Source organism: Rhinolophus sinicus, chromosome 3 (genome assembly GCF_057876585.1).
Source record: "Rhinolophus sinicus isolate RSI-liver-muscle chromosome 3, RSI-T2T, whole genome shotgun sequence".
NCBI lineage: Eukaryota > Metazoa > Chordata > Mammalia > Chiroptera > Rhinolophidae > Rhinolophus > Rhinolophus sinicus.
In genome coordinates this window covers 155,700,606-155,717,457 of record NC_142503.1, presented here as the reverse complement: position 1 = coordinate 155,717,457, position 16,852 = coordinate 155,700,606, and the positions used below count along the sequence as shown (strand labels likewise).

At 45.9% G+C, this 16,852-nt stretch overlaps 1 protein-coding gene across 1 annotated transcript in view; it reads right to left on the bottom strand.

Annotated features, from left to right (window-relative positions):
- Nucleotides 1-845: 845 nt before the first annotated feature.
- SNX1 (sorting nexin 1) overlaps nt 846-16,852 on the bottom strand; it is a 31,590-nt gene continuing 15,583 nt past the window's right edge. Inside the window, exons 3-15 of the mRNA XM_019750738.3 lie at nt 16,413-16,540; nt 15,810-15,876; nt 12,215-12,258; nt 10,395-10,536; nt 9,675-9,753; nt 9,149-9,224; nt 7,243-7,356; nt 6,951-7,044; nt 5,621-5,826; nt 3,099-3,242; nt 2,429-2,509; nt 1,874-1,945; nt 846-1,277 (exon numbers count right to left, since the gene is read on the bottom strand). Coding sequence (XP_019606297.3) covers nt 1,227-1,277; nt 1,874-1,945; nt 2,429-2,509; nt 3,099-3,242; nt 5,621-5,826; nt 6,951-7,044; nt 7,243-7,356; nt 9,149-9,224; nt 9,675-9,753; nt 10,395-10,536; nt 12,215-12,258; nt 15,810-15,876; nt 16,413-16,540 — 1,298 coding nt within the window. The 3' untranslated portion in view covers nt 846-1,226. The remainder of the gene's footprint in view (nt 1,278-1,873; nt 1,946-2,428; nt 2,510-3,098; nt 3,243-5,620; nt 5,827-6,950; nt 7,045-7,242; nt 7,357-9,148; nt 9,225-9,674; nt 9,754-10,394; nt 10,537-12,214; nt 12,259-15,809; nt 15,877-16,412; nt 16,541-16,852) is intronic.

The following is a 16,852-nucleotide window of genomic DNA, read 5'->3' as shown; positions in this document are numbered from 1 at the left end:
CCCCGCCCCCCAGGTACTGGAAGTCAGTGCTATTTACTGCATTCTCTTGCCTTAGGCTGCCCTTCCCCAAACTTTAACCACCCACCAAGGAGAACTGACAGAGCAGGTCTGGAGCGCCTCAGGCAGAGGCATCTTTGGGGGGGGGTGGGGCTGGGAGTGGCAAGGTTTCCCTGGTAGGCAGTCTGCCAGCCCTGCCCCCCAGAACAGCTTGGCAGGCCCTCTGACCAGTGAGCTTAAGCAGCTGTAGACACAGCTGCGGGGAAGCCCAGCAACAGCGCATGCGAGTCCCAGGCCGCCTGGCCAGGCCAGCACAGACCCCGCTGGAGGCTGGGCGCACAGTAAAGCTTCTTGGAACCTCAAACGGTTTAGAAACTCGTGGATGACCTTATCTAGAAGCAGAGTGCCTGGGTCTTGTCTATGGGGATAAAGACTTAAGTCCTTGGCCATCCTTTACACTTCTAAGGACATGTTTTGATAGGCGGCAAAAAGAAGTTGGGAACACAAGACTGCATTCAGAAGCCAGGACTCAGCACCCTGGCAGCTCAGGGAAAGTCTGCCTCCTCTGCAGGACTGGTTTTGCACCTCTTATTATAAGAGACATCTTCAAAACGCCTTCTCGAAAGAAGTAGGAATAAGAGTTAAACAGATTAAAAGACCCCCAGGACACGCAGCTGAGGTAGGTAAGAAAAAAAGAAACTCCAGTTCCATAGCGAAGCAGCAGCACAAGGTTGTGAACTCCTGTGGAGAGAAACAATCTAACTGGGCAGCAGTTAGGAGTATTCCAGACCTTCCCAACTGCACCCCAGCCTAAAGCAAAAAGCACCACCATTCTGAGTCACGTGACCTGATTTTAAAATATTTTATTACATAAACTTTCATGGCACCATCAGGAGTAACAGAAAACGTTATTCCCAGTTCCTAACCACATCCTGAAAAATATACATTTGTATTTATATATTTATATCAATACTCCACCCCTATCCCATAATTCCACCACCTATTATAGGTCTTTGCTTAAAGCAAGAAACTATTCTCTCAGGTAAGAAAATATATATGGAAGCTAAATGAAGTAATGCTTAGAATGACGGGGAAGCTTGGTCGTGGGTGCAGGGAGAAGGGGTCAAGTCCAGGCTAGGCAGGATGGCGTCGCTGGGGTCCAGCAGAGATGGAGAAGGACGTGTATAAAAAGGGAGCGTCAAGCAGGTGGCTCTGGTGTCCTCAGTCCATTAGGAGATGGCCTTTGCCTCGGGAAGGAAGGCTTCCCAGTACTTTGCCAGCTGCAAAGAAGTGGGGACAGTGAGTGAGTGCCCCCATCTAGTGGCAGAGCCTGAGGGGAGCAAGCACAGTGCCGCGGCACTTCCTCAAGCGCCTCCGCCACCCAAAGGCAGGCGTGAGCTGAGGAAATGGCTAGGCTAAGAGCGGACCTGAGGACAGATGGCCGGCCGGCCACCTTGCCCTTCCATCTCTCTAGACTTGGGGCCGTCTCTGAAGACAGTCCTGGTTCTGCCCAAGAGGAAGTCCCCGTGGGGGCCATGGCTTTGCCCGGCTCAGTTAGCTCCTCATCATGGGGGCCACTGTCCCACATACTGACCAGGGCCTCCGCTTCAGGAGGGTCAGGTGGTGTCAAGGGGTTAAAAGAGAGGAGAGTTGGAATTTAGTCTTAGAAACTACTCATTTTAGGATTAGGGCAATCCTACTTAGCAAAAGACCCTACTGGATGCTCCATGTTACAGCAACAGGGCCTACTTTCAATTACTGATCATAGCAGGGCCCCCCAAAACAGGGCCAGCCCATCCTGTCCCAGAGCCACAAGCAGGCAGCTGGCCTTTGGAGCAGGCAGTAGATGATACCAAGTCATGCGTAACTCACATACCTGCTGCTGTGAGTACAGGAGTGTCTCAAGGTACTTGATCACGTGGTTTTTGAAGTCCTTGGATTTCTCTTTCTATGGGAGAGAGGATTCTACACTGACCACTCAGACACTTGCTTCTTCCCTTCTTGATAAGATGGTGGTGATTTATTGCTGACTGAGGCTGAACAGAGCCTCAGGAAGTAGAGAGAGCAGCTGGAATAGCTGTAATTTCTAGCCAAACAGCCTTTGCCAAGGGCGTGCAAGGACTCCTGGCACAGCAGTGTGGGGGAGGGGAAGAGACAGGACAGGGGACCGGAGGGTATGTGACAGCTACAAGTTTTGTTCTATGTCTGTTCTGGTCCAGCAACACGTGCAGGACAGCCCCTCTGCCTTAGGAGCAAACACACACACGCACGCACGCGCGCGCGCGCACACACACACACACGGTCTCGCCTTTTCACAACGGCAAGTCACTGGCAGCTTCATCCATCTCCACTCGATAGACTTGGACAAAACCACCACCACTAACTACTAAAGCAGGCACCGCACACTTGGGAGAAGCAAGATCTATCTCACCTCAAACCGTATCACTTCTTTTCGGACCACAGTTGAAATTCTTTCAAAGTCTCTTTCATACTGAGTCACCCGAGACTCCCACTGGGAAGAAAGAAAGGATCACTTAATGTTAAGGTACCATTAAGTCTTTGCCTTTGGAGAGCAATTCTACATATGACCTCAATTGGTCATTATGTCTGCCTGTCCCTCTGGGTCATATGGAGACTTAGCATGTTAAGTCCAAGTCCAGCAAAGGCCACCTTTGGTGCTGGCTGGGCAAGAGATGCCGGGTCCCCCAGACCACACCTGGTCTCTCGGAAAGCTCGGGTACTCCAGAGCCCCTGGTTTAGCTACTCACCAGAAGGGTTGGGAGCCCCAGAGAACTGAATTTGGTTCTCACCAGGGAGGAATATCTGAATCACCTTGGAGCTTTTCAAAGACCCAGCCAGGACCCCTCCGGCAGAGATCCCGAATTGGCAAGTCTAGGTGAAATGGGAAGAGAGGCGGGGCCAGGCCTCGAGGCAAGCCTGGACCCCTGGACTCATTCTCAGCTTCCCCAGCAGCCACCGTCCTTTAGAGTAAATCAGCTCTCGACTGCTGTGGAGTTCTGGAGAACCTGGGTGGGACAGGACCCAGGCTCATTAAGGAACCAGTGCACCCCCCCGCCCCAGAGCTGCCTCAGGGGCCTCACCTCTACGATCTCGTCCTTGGCTTGCTGCAGCTTGTCAGGCTTGTTGGCCCACAGAAGCCGAGCCTCAGCCTCCCGCTTCTTCTGCAGTGTGGCCTGAGCATCCTGCCAGCGCTGCCATGTCTTCATGCGCTGGTCAAAAGCAGCCTGTGGAGGTGGGGGTGGGGGAAGAGCACAAGCAGCCTTCAGGAGCCCCGCTGGCTCTGCCTCGGGGGGCTCTCCCCGCAGCTGGGCTAGGGAAGGACCGAGCAGGGGCAGGTTCTGCAGCCGAGTGTTAGTGCCCAGCTGGAGCCGAAGGTCAGAAAGCACAAGCCTGGGTGAGACTCCTCTCCAAGCCTCCAGTGGGCCAGTGCCATGCTGCTTCATGCTCTTCCCAAGACTGGATGGCTGGGAGCACAGTAGGTGACCTGATGCCAGTGCCCAGTACTATGGCTTCGGACGGCCTCCCTCAGATCAGTCAATCATGAATCTACACACACTTCCTGAGACCTGCCATGTGCCAGGAACTAAGAACACAGCGGGGAATGAAACACACGGCTCTGCTTTTATGGAGATTATAATCTAATAGAAAAGGCCAAGATTACATTAATGATTACCAATAAATAATTACAAGTATGCAGAGCACAGAGAAAACAAGCAGGGTACTATAATAAAACTGGGGACCTGGCTTAGCCTAGGAGATATATCAAGAAGGCCAACCTAGGGAAGCAACCTTTAAGCTGACACCCACAATGTATACAGGGTTAGCTTAACACATCGTGAAACTTAAACACACCACTGTCATCTTATCTACACACTCAATTGCTCTCGGCTATCAAGGCCCCCAAAAAGCTCCCCCAAAATCTATTTGCTGGTTTTCCCTGGTTCCAGTCCCTTGACCACAATCGACATTTCCAGAGGACAGCTGTTGGCCTAAGCAAACCACCCTCCATCCCGCTGGCTTTGCAGGCTTCCAGAGAGCCTGGGTGAAGATCCGTGCCTGCGGCCCGTCCCCCAGCCCGATTCCGTTGGCTCCTCTTCCCTGGGTGTTTTCTAGGCCTCCTTAGTACAGGCCTTTGCCAAAACGTGCACCTTAGGAAGTGAAATGCCATCAAATTCACTTTCCCCAGTAGTGTCACTACTGCTCACCTGACACTTCTTACCATCTCAATGTCAAAGGATTAGGTAAAGGGTGACCTCATATCCAAGTAAGTCAGGCTCAAGCCTAAACCCCTGGGCTAACAGTGCTGCAAATCCACGTTCAGGGCAGAGCGGAAAAGAAACATCTGCTCACCTCTCCACGCCCACCACCAGCTCATGATCATGAGGGCAGGTAAGGGTCTCAGAGCAAAGCCCAGCCTGGCAGTTCTGCGTGCCAAGGTGTGCAGCCCCAGCACCTGGGGCTCGGGCGAGGCCTCCATCCCCCCTGTCCACAGGGGCGCACCCCACCCAGGGCTCACAGCCAAGAGCTCTGGGATCCAGGGATCCCAAACAGTGCCTCTCTCTGAAGGCTTCCCTGGAGTGCCCTTCCCGGGGATGGTTCTCTGGTCTAAGCAGCCTGACCAGTTCTAGGAATTCCAAAGCAGGTTATTTTTCCAGCCTTTTATCACTCTGGAGTCAGCAGCAAACGAAACAGCAAAGGGCGAGGGCACTGAGCAATCCCACAGGCTATATTAAGCATCTCTGCTATGGACGAAATGAGAATCCTGGGAGCAGCTCAGCTCTTGACAACACAGAGCTATCTGGTCAGGGAGGTGTTGGGGGTGGGAGTGCGGGTGGCTCTGTTCCAACTCAAGAGGCTCATACATCCTGGTCCCAAGTGGACCAAGGGCAGACTCAGGTTCTTACAGGGCAGGCGCCAGGCTCCCTCTTGGCTCTTCCTGTCTCAGGGAGGTCATGCGAGAGCTAACACCACTGCCCAGTGAAGCTTCCTTGGCCACTCTGAAAGGTCCTGGTCACCGGGGGGAAAGGTGAGGTGCTTGACCCGAGGGGCAGGCTGCGGTGTGGTTATCAGAGTGGACAGCACAGCACACGAAGGGCTCTGGTGACAAGCTCTCTCAGCCCCCTGGCCACACTCCTCCATGCATTGCCAAACTGGATCCGTGTAGTTACCTGACTGTCACACTGGAGGACAAGTGGAAGCCAGCAAGAGCGCTTACAGGGTAAAGCCACCGCTTACTGTTAAGGAGGCAAAGACCAAGACTGAGGAAGTCACGGCTCCCAGGGCCCAGACAGTAGGTCTGTCATGAGCCACTTGAAGAAAGGAGCACAGGACGCTGTCCGCATTCAACACTATGGAGGGACCCGCGTAGACACTTAGGAGTGGTCTTGTCTCCTCATGCATTTAAAAACTGGCTGTGGGGCCTCAAAGGACTTAGTGGTAACTAGCTAAGTTAAATGGAGTTTTTGGTTCACAGACCTTCTCTCTGAGAATAGAAAAACTTAGACCTATTTCGAGGTATAATGGATGAAACTTTCTTGGGAAGGGGAAGAGCAAAGGAAAGACATGAAGGGGAGGAGAAAGAGGAAAGGAAACAGAAGCTTACTCGGACGATGGCCAGGAGGCGAATGTAGTCACTCAGGAGCTCGGCCAGGAGGAAGAAGTCATTGTTGGCCTGTTCCTGGTGGAGCTGCTCAATTTTTTCTTCCACCTCAGCCAGCTGGGAGAGAGCCCGTGACAATGCTGTGTTGTCCTCTGAGCTCCCGAGCATGGCCAGACTCTTTGCGAACTGGGCTGTGTTCAGCGCTAGCTCTGGAAGGAGGAAGACAGCAGAGGCCGCTCATTTCACCAGGAAAAGGGACCAGTCAGCTGACACTGCATGGCATGTCTCAGCCCTGCTGCCCCCTGCATCTGCAGCAACTGTGGGCTCTGGAACCCAGTCACCTGCACCACAGCCAACTGTATTCAGAAAGGGAGGGCATGCAGCTTGGTCACACGAGCAGGAGAGGCACCTGCTGTCCTAAGTTTCAAGGTTAGGCCTCCCTGGAAGCAGCAGCTCCAACATTCCTGGAGAGCCAGGGGCCAGTTAATACAAACGGGACAAAGGAACGATTCTGATTTTTATGTCCAAGCTCAGGGTGAACAGCCTATCTGCATGGCATACTACACAGTCTTGCATGTTCTAGAGCAGGTCAAACTTTTTATGTGAAGGGCCCGATAGTTTAAGGTTTGCAGGCCACATAAGGTCTTACTTGCTCTCTCTCTCTCTCTCTCTCTCTCTCTCTCTCTCTTTGTTCCACTCATCCCTTTAAAAATGTAAAAACTGTTCCGAGCTCACAGCAACAGGCCCAGGACCAGATTTGGCCCAGGGGCCGGGCCGCATTTTGCTAGCCCTCACTGGCCTCTTTCTAATGTCTTTTTGCCTGTTTAGATTTCCGATGATCCTTATGTTTAAGGCAGAGAAGGAAAGCATTCAAATCTGGCAAGTTTCACAGATCTTATGCAAATCTCACCAAAGCAAAGGGAGGATGGGTTAGGAGATACATCTCATTTCCCTACATTTACAAATTGCTTGTTTGACCATGTAGCTAAAGTGTGTGACATCATTTTATGGATATAAGCCACCGACTCAAATCATATCAACAGAAGCCCAGGTCTCAGGTCAAGCTGTATGTGGAACAGCTTCCTGCACCCCTTCTGGGCAGAAAGTACAATGTCCACAGTGGCCGAGGAAAGACAAATGAGATCAAGTGGGAGGAGGGCTTTCCTGTCAGGAGACACAGGACGTATCTTTTTGATCAGAACATCAAGCACCAGGTGGGCTGAGAATTTCAACTTGAACGGCTGAGAGGTTTGGGAACAGCACGCACTCCCCTCTCCAGCTCGCTGCACACATCAGTTTTCCCCAGCTCCAAGTGAACTTCAGAGCTTGTTACCTTTCCTGTGGCTGACCAGAGTTTCTACAACGGCATGCAGTTTCCGCAAGCGCTGCTCTTCACATTCTACCTCCTGGAGCTTCTCCTCAAACCACTGAAACACACAAGGCCAGAGCTTTAATGGAAGCTACTCACATAGGCATAGAGCAGTCTTTCCTTAGCCATTTGTAAAAAAATGGACTGAATTATCTTAAAAAGAAAATCCTTAGTCTCAGAAATTTTAGGACCCCTCAGGGCTCCTGACCCACGAGCCTGAGGGGGTGGGGAGGCCGAGAGGCACAGGGCTACTCACAATGTCTGATTCATTCATCTTGATGGTCATTTTGCTGACCGCATCTGTGGCTTTGTTGAACATCTTGAGGAGACCAGCGCCACTCAATGTCTGAGTACCCACGGCGCGGGGCAGCTACAAGACCAAGAAGGCGGGGATGGCAAGTTATCTGCTGCCCCTATTTTAGGTTCGGAAGAATTAGTATCCATCAGATGTCATGCCTAAAACTTGCCAAGCAAATTATTTGAACTGTTAATTGTTGTTTTCAAAGTCACTTACACAAATCCACCACCAGCACGTACAGAAAGAAAAACCAAAGGACCATGTTAAACAGAATCAGCAAACTTTCCAGCTTTGGATATTGTGCGTAGAAGGAAAGGAGAGTGTGAATGTTATGTGGCCAGGTGACTTCACGAGATTGTCTGCCCACCCAGGCATGAACTACTTCAATACCAAGCATCCTTTTGTTAAAAGTCAGAAGTTCGTTTGGATTACCACACACAGCACAAAGCTGGACTTAAGGTCTTGAAAGACTTCGAAGTTGTGCCGTGATTCCATTAGGATTTTCCCCAGTGAACAAAGATCCAAGGACAGGAGCATTATTTATTCAGATTGAGGCTACATTGAGGGATAATCTAATTAAGCCAAGCATGCCAAATATTTAGAAATATCTGATTGGTTCGGTCTTACCACTATTTTCCTAAGGCATGGAAGGGATGCTGAAGAGCCTACAGTATATATAGTATAGCATGCTGAGAAACTGGATTTAGTGCTCAGGGCAGCAGTTCTCAACTTGGGCCCACTGTGCCTCCCAGGGGACATTTGGCCATGTCTGGAGATAAGGGGTTGCTCCTGGCATCCAGTGGACATAGGCCAGGAATGCTGCTAACCTACAATGCATAGCACAGTCCCTACAACACAGAAGCATCCAGCCCAAAGTGTCAGTGGTACTGCTGCCCACAAACCCTGTTCTAGGGGCATGAACTGGGGATAAGTGGGTGCAAAGGAAGAATGGATTTAGGAATCACAGAAGAAGAATGAAGGATTTAAAGCATTAGACAGAGAATCTTTAATTAAAAAAATTCCAGTTTGAGGGAAAAAAATACCCATATACTTAGAAGTATTTTCTTCATTAGAATACTATGTACTTTATGTAAATTTAAAAAATAAAATAAAAACACAAAAAAACTACAAAATGATAATCCTACCCTGTGATTTATTTCCCTCTAGTTTTCTTTCCTATGAGATAGATATAACGTTGTTTCATTCCAGTGTTTCTTTTGATCCTTAATGACTAACGTGTTTCTACAGCTACATTTTCATGGTTTCATGTTTCACTTTTTATAATTCTTTTAATATATACTTCTAGCAAATATTATGAGCATTTCTGTGTACCTTGTTTATGAGAATAACATATTTGTTGTATTAATATATTTTACTTGATTATTCAATTGTTAGCAATTGGGCGGGCTCCAATTTTTCAAAATCATGAATAGCCTACACATAGCCTGTAGAAAAAGACTGTCCACTTGAATCAACACTTTTACTACATGGCAGTTCTGTGGTTTGTGGTAACTGGTTTTGAACCAACGCCCCTCAGCTCCTGGCACAAAAAACGTATTGAATTTGAGCCTAGTAACTTATGAAAGATGCTGAGGACTTGCCAAATGGATCATTGTGTTAATCCAGTAAGACAAAACTAGGCTACAGTGTGACCTCTACAACCAGTTGCTTTTGACTACAGGCAGAGCTTCTTTTATTTCAAAGGCCGAAAAATACTTGTCACTATTAGGGGTTTACAAACTAGGATAGAGTCTGGTACTAACTGCCCTATATGCATGTTAAGTGTTCAAGTATTTGTTGACTGAATGTTTCATTTCACTAGGGGCAAATACAAATTATGAAATTCAGTTTGTACAATACTAACCTCTTCTTTTTCCAAGAACTCCCTGACATCAGGGTCCTGTAACATGGTAGGATGATTCACAATCCTCTGAAGGTACCTACAGAGTAAGCGGTCATCTGGTTAGTCAAGCTGGCCCCACTTGTTCTGGGCGTCATATAGTGCTGGCAGAGGTACAAGGTTTTTCATTACTTTACAATGTCCTCAGATAAGGCACTTAAATATGACTCTGCTTGTAGTAAGCACATTTAAGGTCATGTTATTCACATTTCTAAAAAGGGAAGAAAAATAACTGGTCAGAAAGAGACCTCAGAGCCTTTCATATCTTATTGTCCACTCAGGGCAGGGAAAGAAAAGAAGATGGTGTGTTCCCAAGGTGGGAAGATAAGAGACCTAGGAAAAGTTAAGAGATAACATGGAAGTGTGAATCTTTCATTCACTCAACTTTCTCATCTCTATTAACTCTAGTGAATGTCTCATAATTGAGTCTCGGGTTTCAGCTCCTCCCTAGTTCTCATGTTATTCAGAAAAATGGTTGTAGGGCACTTACCTTTCTAGAGCGGCCCTCCGTTTTTCAAGAAATTCTGCAGAAGAAGAATCTTCCTTCCCAACTTTTACTTTTGTCATTCCTGGAATGGAATTTAAAAAGCAAAAATAACCAATAACCATCATGAATAGGATAAACTTATAAAAAAACTCTAGAAGGAAAGGCAGTAAAAACAGTACAAAACACAACCAAAGGCCACTTCTATGCCATGAGCAGGCAAGAACAAAAGGTTCTTCACATGAGAGTCATTGGTTAAACAAGTCTCGAAGTGCTGGAGGTTCTAAACTCTGGGACTTGCAGAGCCTGTTTTCTAAAAGGGGCCAGTGGGACTCTGAGTATAGATCAAACATCAAATGATGGTAATGAGAAGGTTCCTTGCCCCTCACCCCATCCAATTTACTACATTCCAATCTGGAAGGAATAGCAATCACTTAACACTCTAGGAGACACACACACACACACACACACACACACACACACACACACACACACAACTGTGGAAGCTAAAACCAGAACCTCCTGCTATACCCAAAGAAAGAGAACATGTCAAAACTTGCTGTCTGTTTCTCTAGACCTCCTGCAATTTACAGGAAAACACCAGAAATTTTTGTAACCACAAGACTACACTGTTAATAGAAATCATTTCATACACTAAGTAGAACGTATACTGCAGAAGAATGCAAAGGAAACAAATCCAAGCAAAATTAAAGACCACAGCCTTACCTATTAGGCTCTTCTCAGGAGGAGGAGGGACAATGAAGCCATTCTGAGAGTGTTTCTCGGAAAGCTTCTCATAAAGCCCCAGAAAGTCACTAAATCTTCTTTTCACTGCAAACTGTTTACTTCTGAACATTGGTAAGCTCGTCTTGGGGACAGAAAAAAACAAGGTGATTTTATTCCAAATAGGGGATGCAGGAGTATCTTGCAAGTCATCCGGCTGACATCAAAGGAATCTACTGCCCAGATCCCTGTTGCTTAGCCACACGTAAGTAAATTTTAACTTTCTCCAAGGCTGAAAATCTTAAACTTTTTTGAGCTATCGTCCCCTCTGGCTGTGTGGCAGCCTACGGAGCCCTTCTCAAAATAATGACTTAAAATGCATAAAATATGTAGGATTACAAAAGGCAATGAATTACATTCAAAAACAGTTTCATTCCCTGGTTAATAACACTTGCTCTAAGGAAACTAATGTTGAACTCTAGAAAGCTAGAATTCTATGGTCACCTCCAACCATTCATCCTGCACTGACTTAAGGGTATTAGCTACTGGAATTAAAGCAGCCAAACTGAAAAAAAGAGACTAAACAGTGCTTCTAAGGGGGAAGGATCAGATGAAATGTCCACACTGCAGATACTTTAACCCCTCCAGGGTCACAGGATCTAGAACTTACAGGAGGCAGGCCAACAAATAGCAGAGAGACAACATAAAGGAGACTTCTAGTAAAAAAGACTAGGCCTAGGTCACAACGAGATCATTTAATACTCAGCAGACAGGCAAAATTTAAGGAGACTGGCCTTGCCAGTTGTTGGCAAGGGAGCGTATCAATGGGAACTTTTACACACTGCCGATGGGAGTATAAATCGGTGCAAAGACTTTTAAAAAGTTTGCATTCCTTTTCTTCAACATGTGCACGACCCAGGGGTACTACTCCTGGTTATATACCCTAGAGAAACTCTTTTCCATGTACCCTAGGAGACATGTGCAAAAATGTTCATAGTTCATAATCATAAAAAACTGGACACGTGTGAAATATTCACAACAGGAAAATGGATATATTATGCTACAATCACACAGTGGACTGACTACAGCTACACACAACATGGATGGGTCTGAGAAACAATGCTAGTAAAGGAGCACTATTTTCAGCATGATACCACTGTTATGAAACTCAAGAACAAAAGCAAAACAGTATATTGTTTAGAGATACATACATGAAGACTTTTTATAAAGGAAATAAGACACAACTCAGGACAGTGGTCACCTCTAAGGTGTGAGGCAGGGGATGTGACAGGGAGAAACACACAGGTCAACAGTACTCATCTGAAGACTGGTGGTAGGTTTGGGGCTTCATTTTGTATGCTTCATAACCTGCATACAACATTGTGTAAGTGGTGTATGCATTAAATAGGAAAAAGGAAGACCAGACCTGAGGGGCAAAAGGTTAGGGAAAGTATTAAAAGAAGCTCAGTACAGGAAAGCTCAGAACTGAGAATTTTTAAACAGCTGATAATAGTTCGGGGCAATCCACCAAACTAGCTGTTAAGCCACTTAGTTCCTAAGAGGGACAGGACTACGTCAGATACACTGCACGGCTTCAAAAAACTGACGCAGTTTGACACTGACGTGTTAGGTCTCTGGAAGAAAAGTGGAAAGGTGTGGATGAGATCACCAAGGGGAGGCAGGCTTGCTCCATCTTGAGTAAACTTGAAGGAAGATGTTGGCAAAGGAACTAAAGAAATACCCAGAAATCATCTGAATGATGACCTTCTTCGTAGAAGCACCCAAGCCCGTTAAGGTTCATCAGCAAGGTCACACGGGCTCACCTGTGTTGTGACTTTGTAGGCTACGTAGGCGTTCATACCGTCCCCTGTGGGAGAATAACAAAGCAGGAGAGGACTGAGCATTCTGTTCACCAAAGCAGTGCTCACCTTGTTCACATGTAGCCAGGAATCTTAAGCCACAGAGGCCCTGTACAAGTTGGGATGTTTGTTTCATCACCAAACTTTAGATACTACCCTACAATTCAATTCTGACTTTGCCTCATGGCCTCTGGTGCTTGTCATACCCCATGGATGCTGGCTGGGTCCCAATTTGAGTTAGACAAGAGAGTCCGTCCTCTGTTCTAAAGCCAGGCTCCATTCATGCCCTTCACAAAGCAGCACTGGATACTGACAATCCATCAGTTGTTACCATGCCAATATTTGAGCTGTTTGCACACATCTGTCTAAAACCACACAATTCTCTTGCTGTATAAAGCAGGAGGAGGAGAAGGAAGCAAATGATGTAAAAGGAAACAAGTAGTTCTACCCTAAGCTAGCTCTGGGCTTGGTTTGCTCTTTTAGAAATACTGTCACGGCCCCTCCATCAGTGCTGGGGGACACTGACCTCTCTCATCTAGCATGTTCACCCAGAGCAAAGGGCCTGGCCGGAAGAAACTTCGGCTGCCTGATGTCACACAACTCTCTCTTTCCTGGAGGGATTGTTTTTCTGAAACAGCCTTCGACTGTTCAGTAAATTGGGATTCAAGCAATTGTTTTTCTCTGTATCAGTGTCATGACCTAGGCCACTTAGGGACATAAAGACACCACTGACTCTCTGAGCACTGAAAAGACATACACTGCACTCTAGACAGACACAGCTTTAGGGCTGGACTCTGGTGTTTGGGGTTCGTTTTGTTCCTTTTCTCCCCACCCCTTGATTCTTCCTTACACCAAGCAGGAAACCTAGGTCAACAATTACTACTTGCTTAAACTTCTGAACTGGTGGTGGGGTGAGGGCCCAGGGGAAGAAGGTGCAATACTGTCATAAGCAGGCTCATATTCTGCAATTTGGTTTCCGTGAGATGGCTGGGAAAGCACACAAAGAAGCTGGAGATCACACAGGAATAGAGGGCTTGCCTTCTCTGCCTCTCCAGCCTCCACCAAAAGAGTATGTGTGAAATGAAAATCATAGACTAAGCTTTAGAAATTATTTTATACTGGTTAGTAGTGTTTTTCTCTTCTAACCAACTCACACCGCATTGCCTAATGCTATGAAGGGTGCTTACCATTGATAAAAGGAAAAAGTAATCTAAATTTACTTTAAGGAAAAGTATTCAAAATTTCATTCTCAGTTGAATAGTCATGGTCAGATGTCCAAAAGGTCAACCCCATAATCTAGCGCCTGCAATTAAGGAACGTGTAAGTGCACCTGTACGTACAACAGGAGCAAAGCAGGGTCTTCAGACACTTCGCCTGCATATCAGCTGCTTTTACTGAGGACATGTGTGAGAACAGAGAACTACTTGCACGTATATACACAGCTCATAAGATACAGAAATGGGCTAGTAATACAGCACTTTTAAATTCAGGTTAATTTCTAAATAATTTCAGAAAGTTGAAGACGGCATATGCACATTACCAAGAGGAAGAAGCATATCCTGGTAGAAGTAGGATTCTAATTTATTTAGATGTGTGTGGAAATGAGAAGCACATGTTGATAAATAGCCCACCCAAACAGAAGGTGTTCTTAAAAAGATCAGGCCTTGGGGCAGCCAGTTAGCTCAGGTGGTTAGAGCGCAGTGCTCTTAACAAGGTTGCCTGTTCGATCCCCACATGGGCCACTGTGAGCTGCGCCCTCCACAACTAGATTGAAACCACTACTTGACTTGGAGCTGATGGGTCCTGGAAAAAACACACTTAAAATAAATGAAAGATTAAAAAAAAAATCAGATCTTGAATATGAAAACGCTTTAAGAGGCTGATTTCTTGGCATCAACATGACTATGAATCTAGACTACAGTGCAAGGGGAAGAAGGCTTATCACCAAAAGTGATTTGTGTGGAAATAAATCTGGTCCATGTGATGTTTAAATTACTGTTATGGGTTGAACTGTGTCCTAGTTGAGCTGTGTCCTCCTAAGAAAGTTATGTTGAAAGTCTAACCCCTAGTACCTCAGAATGTGACCTTATTTGGAAACAGGTCTGTCTTTACAGATGTAACCAAGTCCTAATTCAGTATGACTGGTGTCCTTATAAAAAAGGGAAATTTGGACACAGAGAGACACACATAGAGGAAAAATGATGTGAAGACACCCAGGGAGAATGCCATGTGACAATAAAGCAAAGAGCGGAGTAATGCATTTACTAGCCAAGGAATGTGTGAGGCTACCGAAAGGGGACAGGCACAGAATGGTTCTCCCCAAGTGCCTGCACAGGGGGCATGGCCCTGCTGGCACTATGGCCTCGGACTTTTGACCTCCAGTAGGAACTCTGAGGGAATATATTTGGTTGTTTTAAGCCACCGCATCTGTGGTACTTGGTTACAGAAGCCCTAGGAAACTGATATATAGGATACTCATAAACATGAGAGAAGCAAGAGAATCCTAAACATATAATTCCAAGTTCTAGTCCAGGCTCTACCAGGGACCACATTGTGACCTGACAGGAAAGCTGTATTTCACTTACTGGTCCTCAATTTCCTCTGTTGTTGGATGAGGGAATCGTATAAGATGCTCATAAATATCCTACCAGTACAACAGTACAGGAAAAGTAAAACTCGACATTTTAACAACAAAGCATTTGGGCATAAAGTTTAATTAAGTTAGACTTTAGAAATTCCTGTTCCTAGTCCAGAATAGACAAAAGATGGGAGATTATCTTTTTCCTTTTACCATATAAACACCATCCCCATTTAGGACAGGGCTCTGTCCAGCCTCTACTGTCACGGGCTGTCTCTGGAACAAGGACAGCTGAGGCCGGTTGCTCTCTGCTCACCAACAGCTTCACAAGGCTGGGACACGGAAAGGCTAGCTGAGAAATTCAAGTCCTGGCCAAAGTTAAATATTGTGCTTTTTGAAAATCTAATGTCAATCTGACCAAGATTCCACCTGGGTCTTTTAGTCTTTACCTATGAAAGAGAGATGCAGACTGCCCCAATTCTGTAGGTATCAAGACTATATGAGAAATGGTATGTAACAAGAATTCTAAACTTCCTGAGGGAAAAATAAATTCGGTATCCCCAAATTATAGAACATGTGGGGTTTTTTGTTTTGTTTTTGTATTTAAATGGAATTTATGATCTGAAAAGGGAATAAAATGGTCTCATCAACTCTGTGAGAGAAGGCAATATTTGGGTTTTTAACACGTTGCGTACGGCGGGGTTTAAATCCCTCGTGAAGATTCTCGTGATCCGTACGCAACGTGTTAAAAAGGGATTATAATAGTATTTGATGTCTCTGAGTTTTCTGCCTAAAGCCAAGAAAAGTCTAAATAAAGTACTGGTTGACTGCTGATTCTGGCCTTAGAAGCATAGTAAGCAGTATAATTCTACAGGAAAGATAATGACGAAGTATTTACGTTGGCTAGTTCATCTGGAAATTAGCCAACTGTATTTTCCACAGCCACATCCTAACAGCAGAAGGGGTCCCAAGCACACTTACCTATCTTCTCAGGATCAGTTATCCCAACTGTCAGATCAAATTGGTCTTCCTGTTCTTCTTCCTCTAGCTTTTAAAGAGAAGACAATCATGAGAGTTGATACACAAAAAACCAATTTTACTGTCTTAATCTTATATCAATATAACATCAAAATATATTCTTCTATGTATCAGTGTTCAGCTCTGTCCATTCCCAACACTACTAATGAACCAACTTCCACCATTTTAAGTTGAAGTCTGCTTAAAGGTCTTTTGTTGTATCTATTCTCGTAAAACCTTATTTTGTAATAATGACTAATTACTAGGCTTTGGAAGACTTGCCTCTGTCAGGCTAAGGAGGGAATGAATAGAGACTACACTCTTGAATATGGGAGCATCAGACACTAAATATCATTAGTGACCATGGAAAGCCTTTGTGCTCTCCTCGGGGTAACAGATACTCTGCACAAGAAAGAGTCCTTTATTGGATTCTGGCTGTCCATTAACCATAAAGGTCTTCTTCAAAAGTCAGAAATATTTTCTCAAGGTTCATACTCAACTGAACTTTAACTGGCAGCACAGTCCTAAAAATCCAAAATAAATAAGACCAATAGCACAGACTCTCACCTCCTCATAGCTTGGCTGGGGCTTAGAAGAATTTGTGGCTTCCTGTGGAGGAAGAGATATGAGCGTTTTGGCTGGTAACTTCTTCTGATTATTCTGTGTGCTGTCCAGGGATAGCTCCACTGTGGCATCTAAAAATAGTTGATTATTTTATAATGAAGGTCAATAATGGGTCTTTGATGGCTAAACTTCAGTTCTCTAGGCTGAGAGACAAGAACGACAGCAACCACTCTCAATACTTGGAGGTTCTCCGACTAAGAACAAGAATCAAGAAAGTTTTACATGGATAAAAGGGGAGGGCAGGAAGGGCGGTGTTCTTCTAGCACAAGCTTTGTACAGCAACCGCTCTCATTTCTAAATACAACTACTTGGCTACTCTCTCCTATATAGAATTTAGGCAAGAACCAGTTATCAAGCAAAAAGACTACACAGCCAAAGGAAAT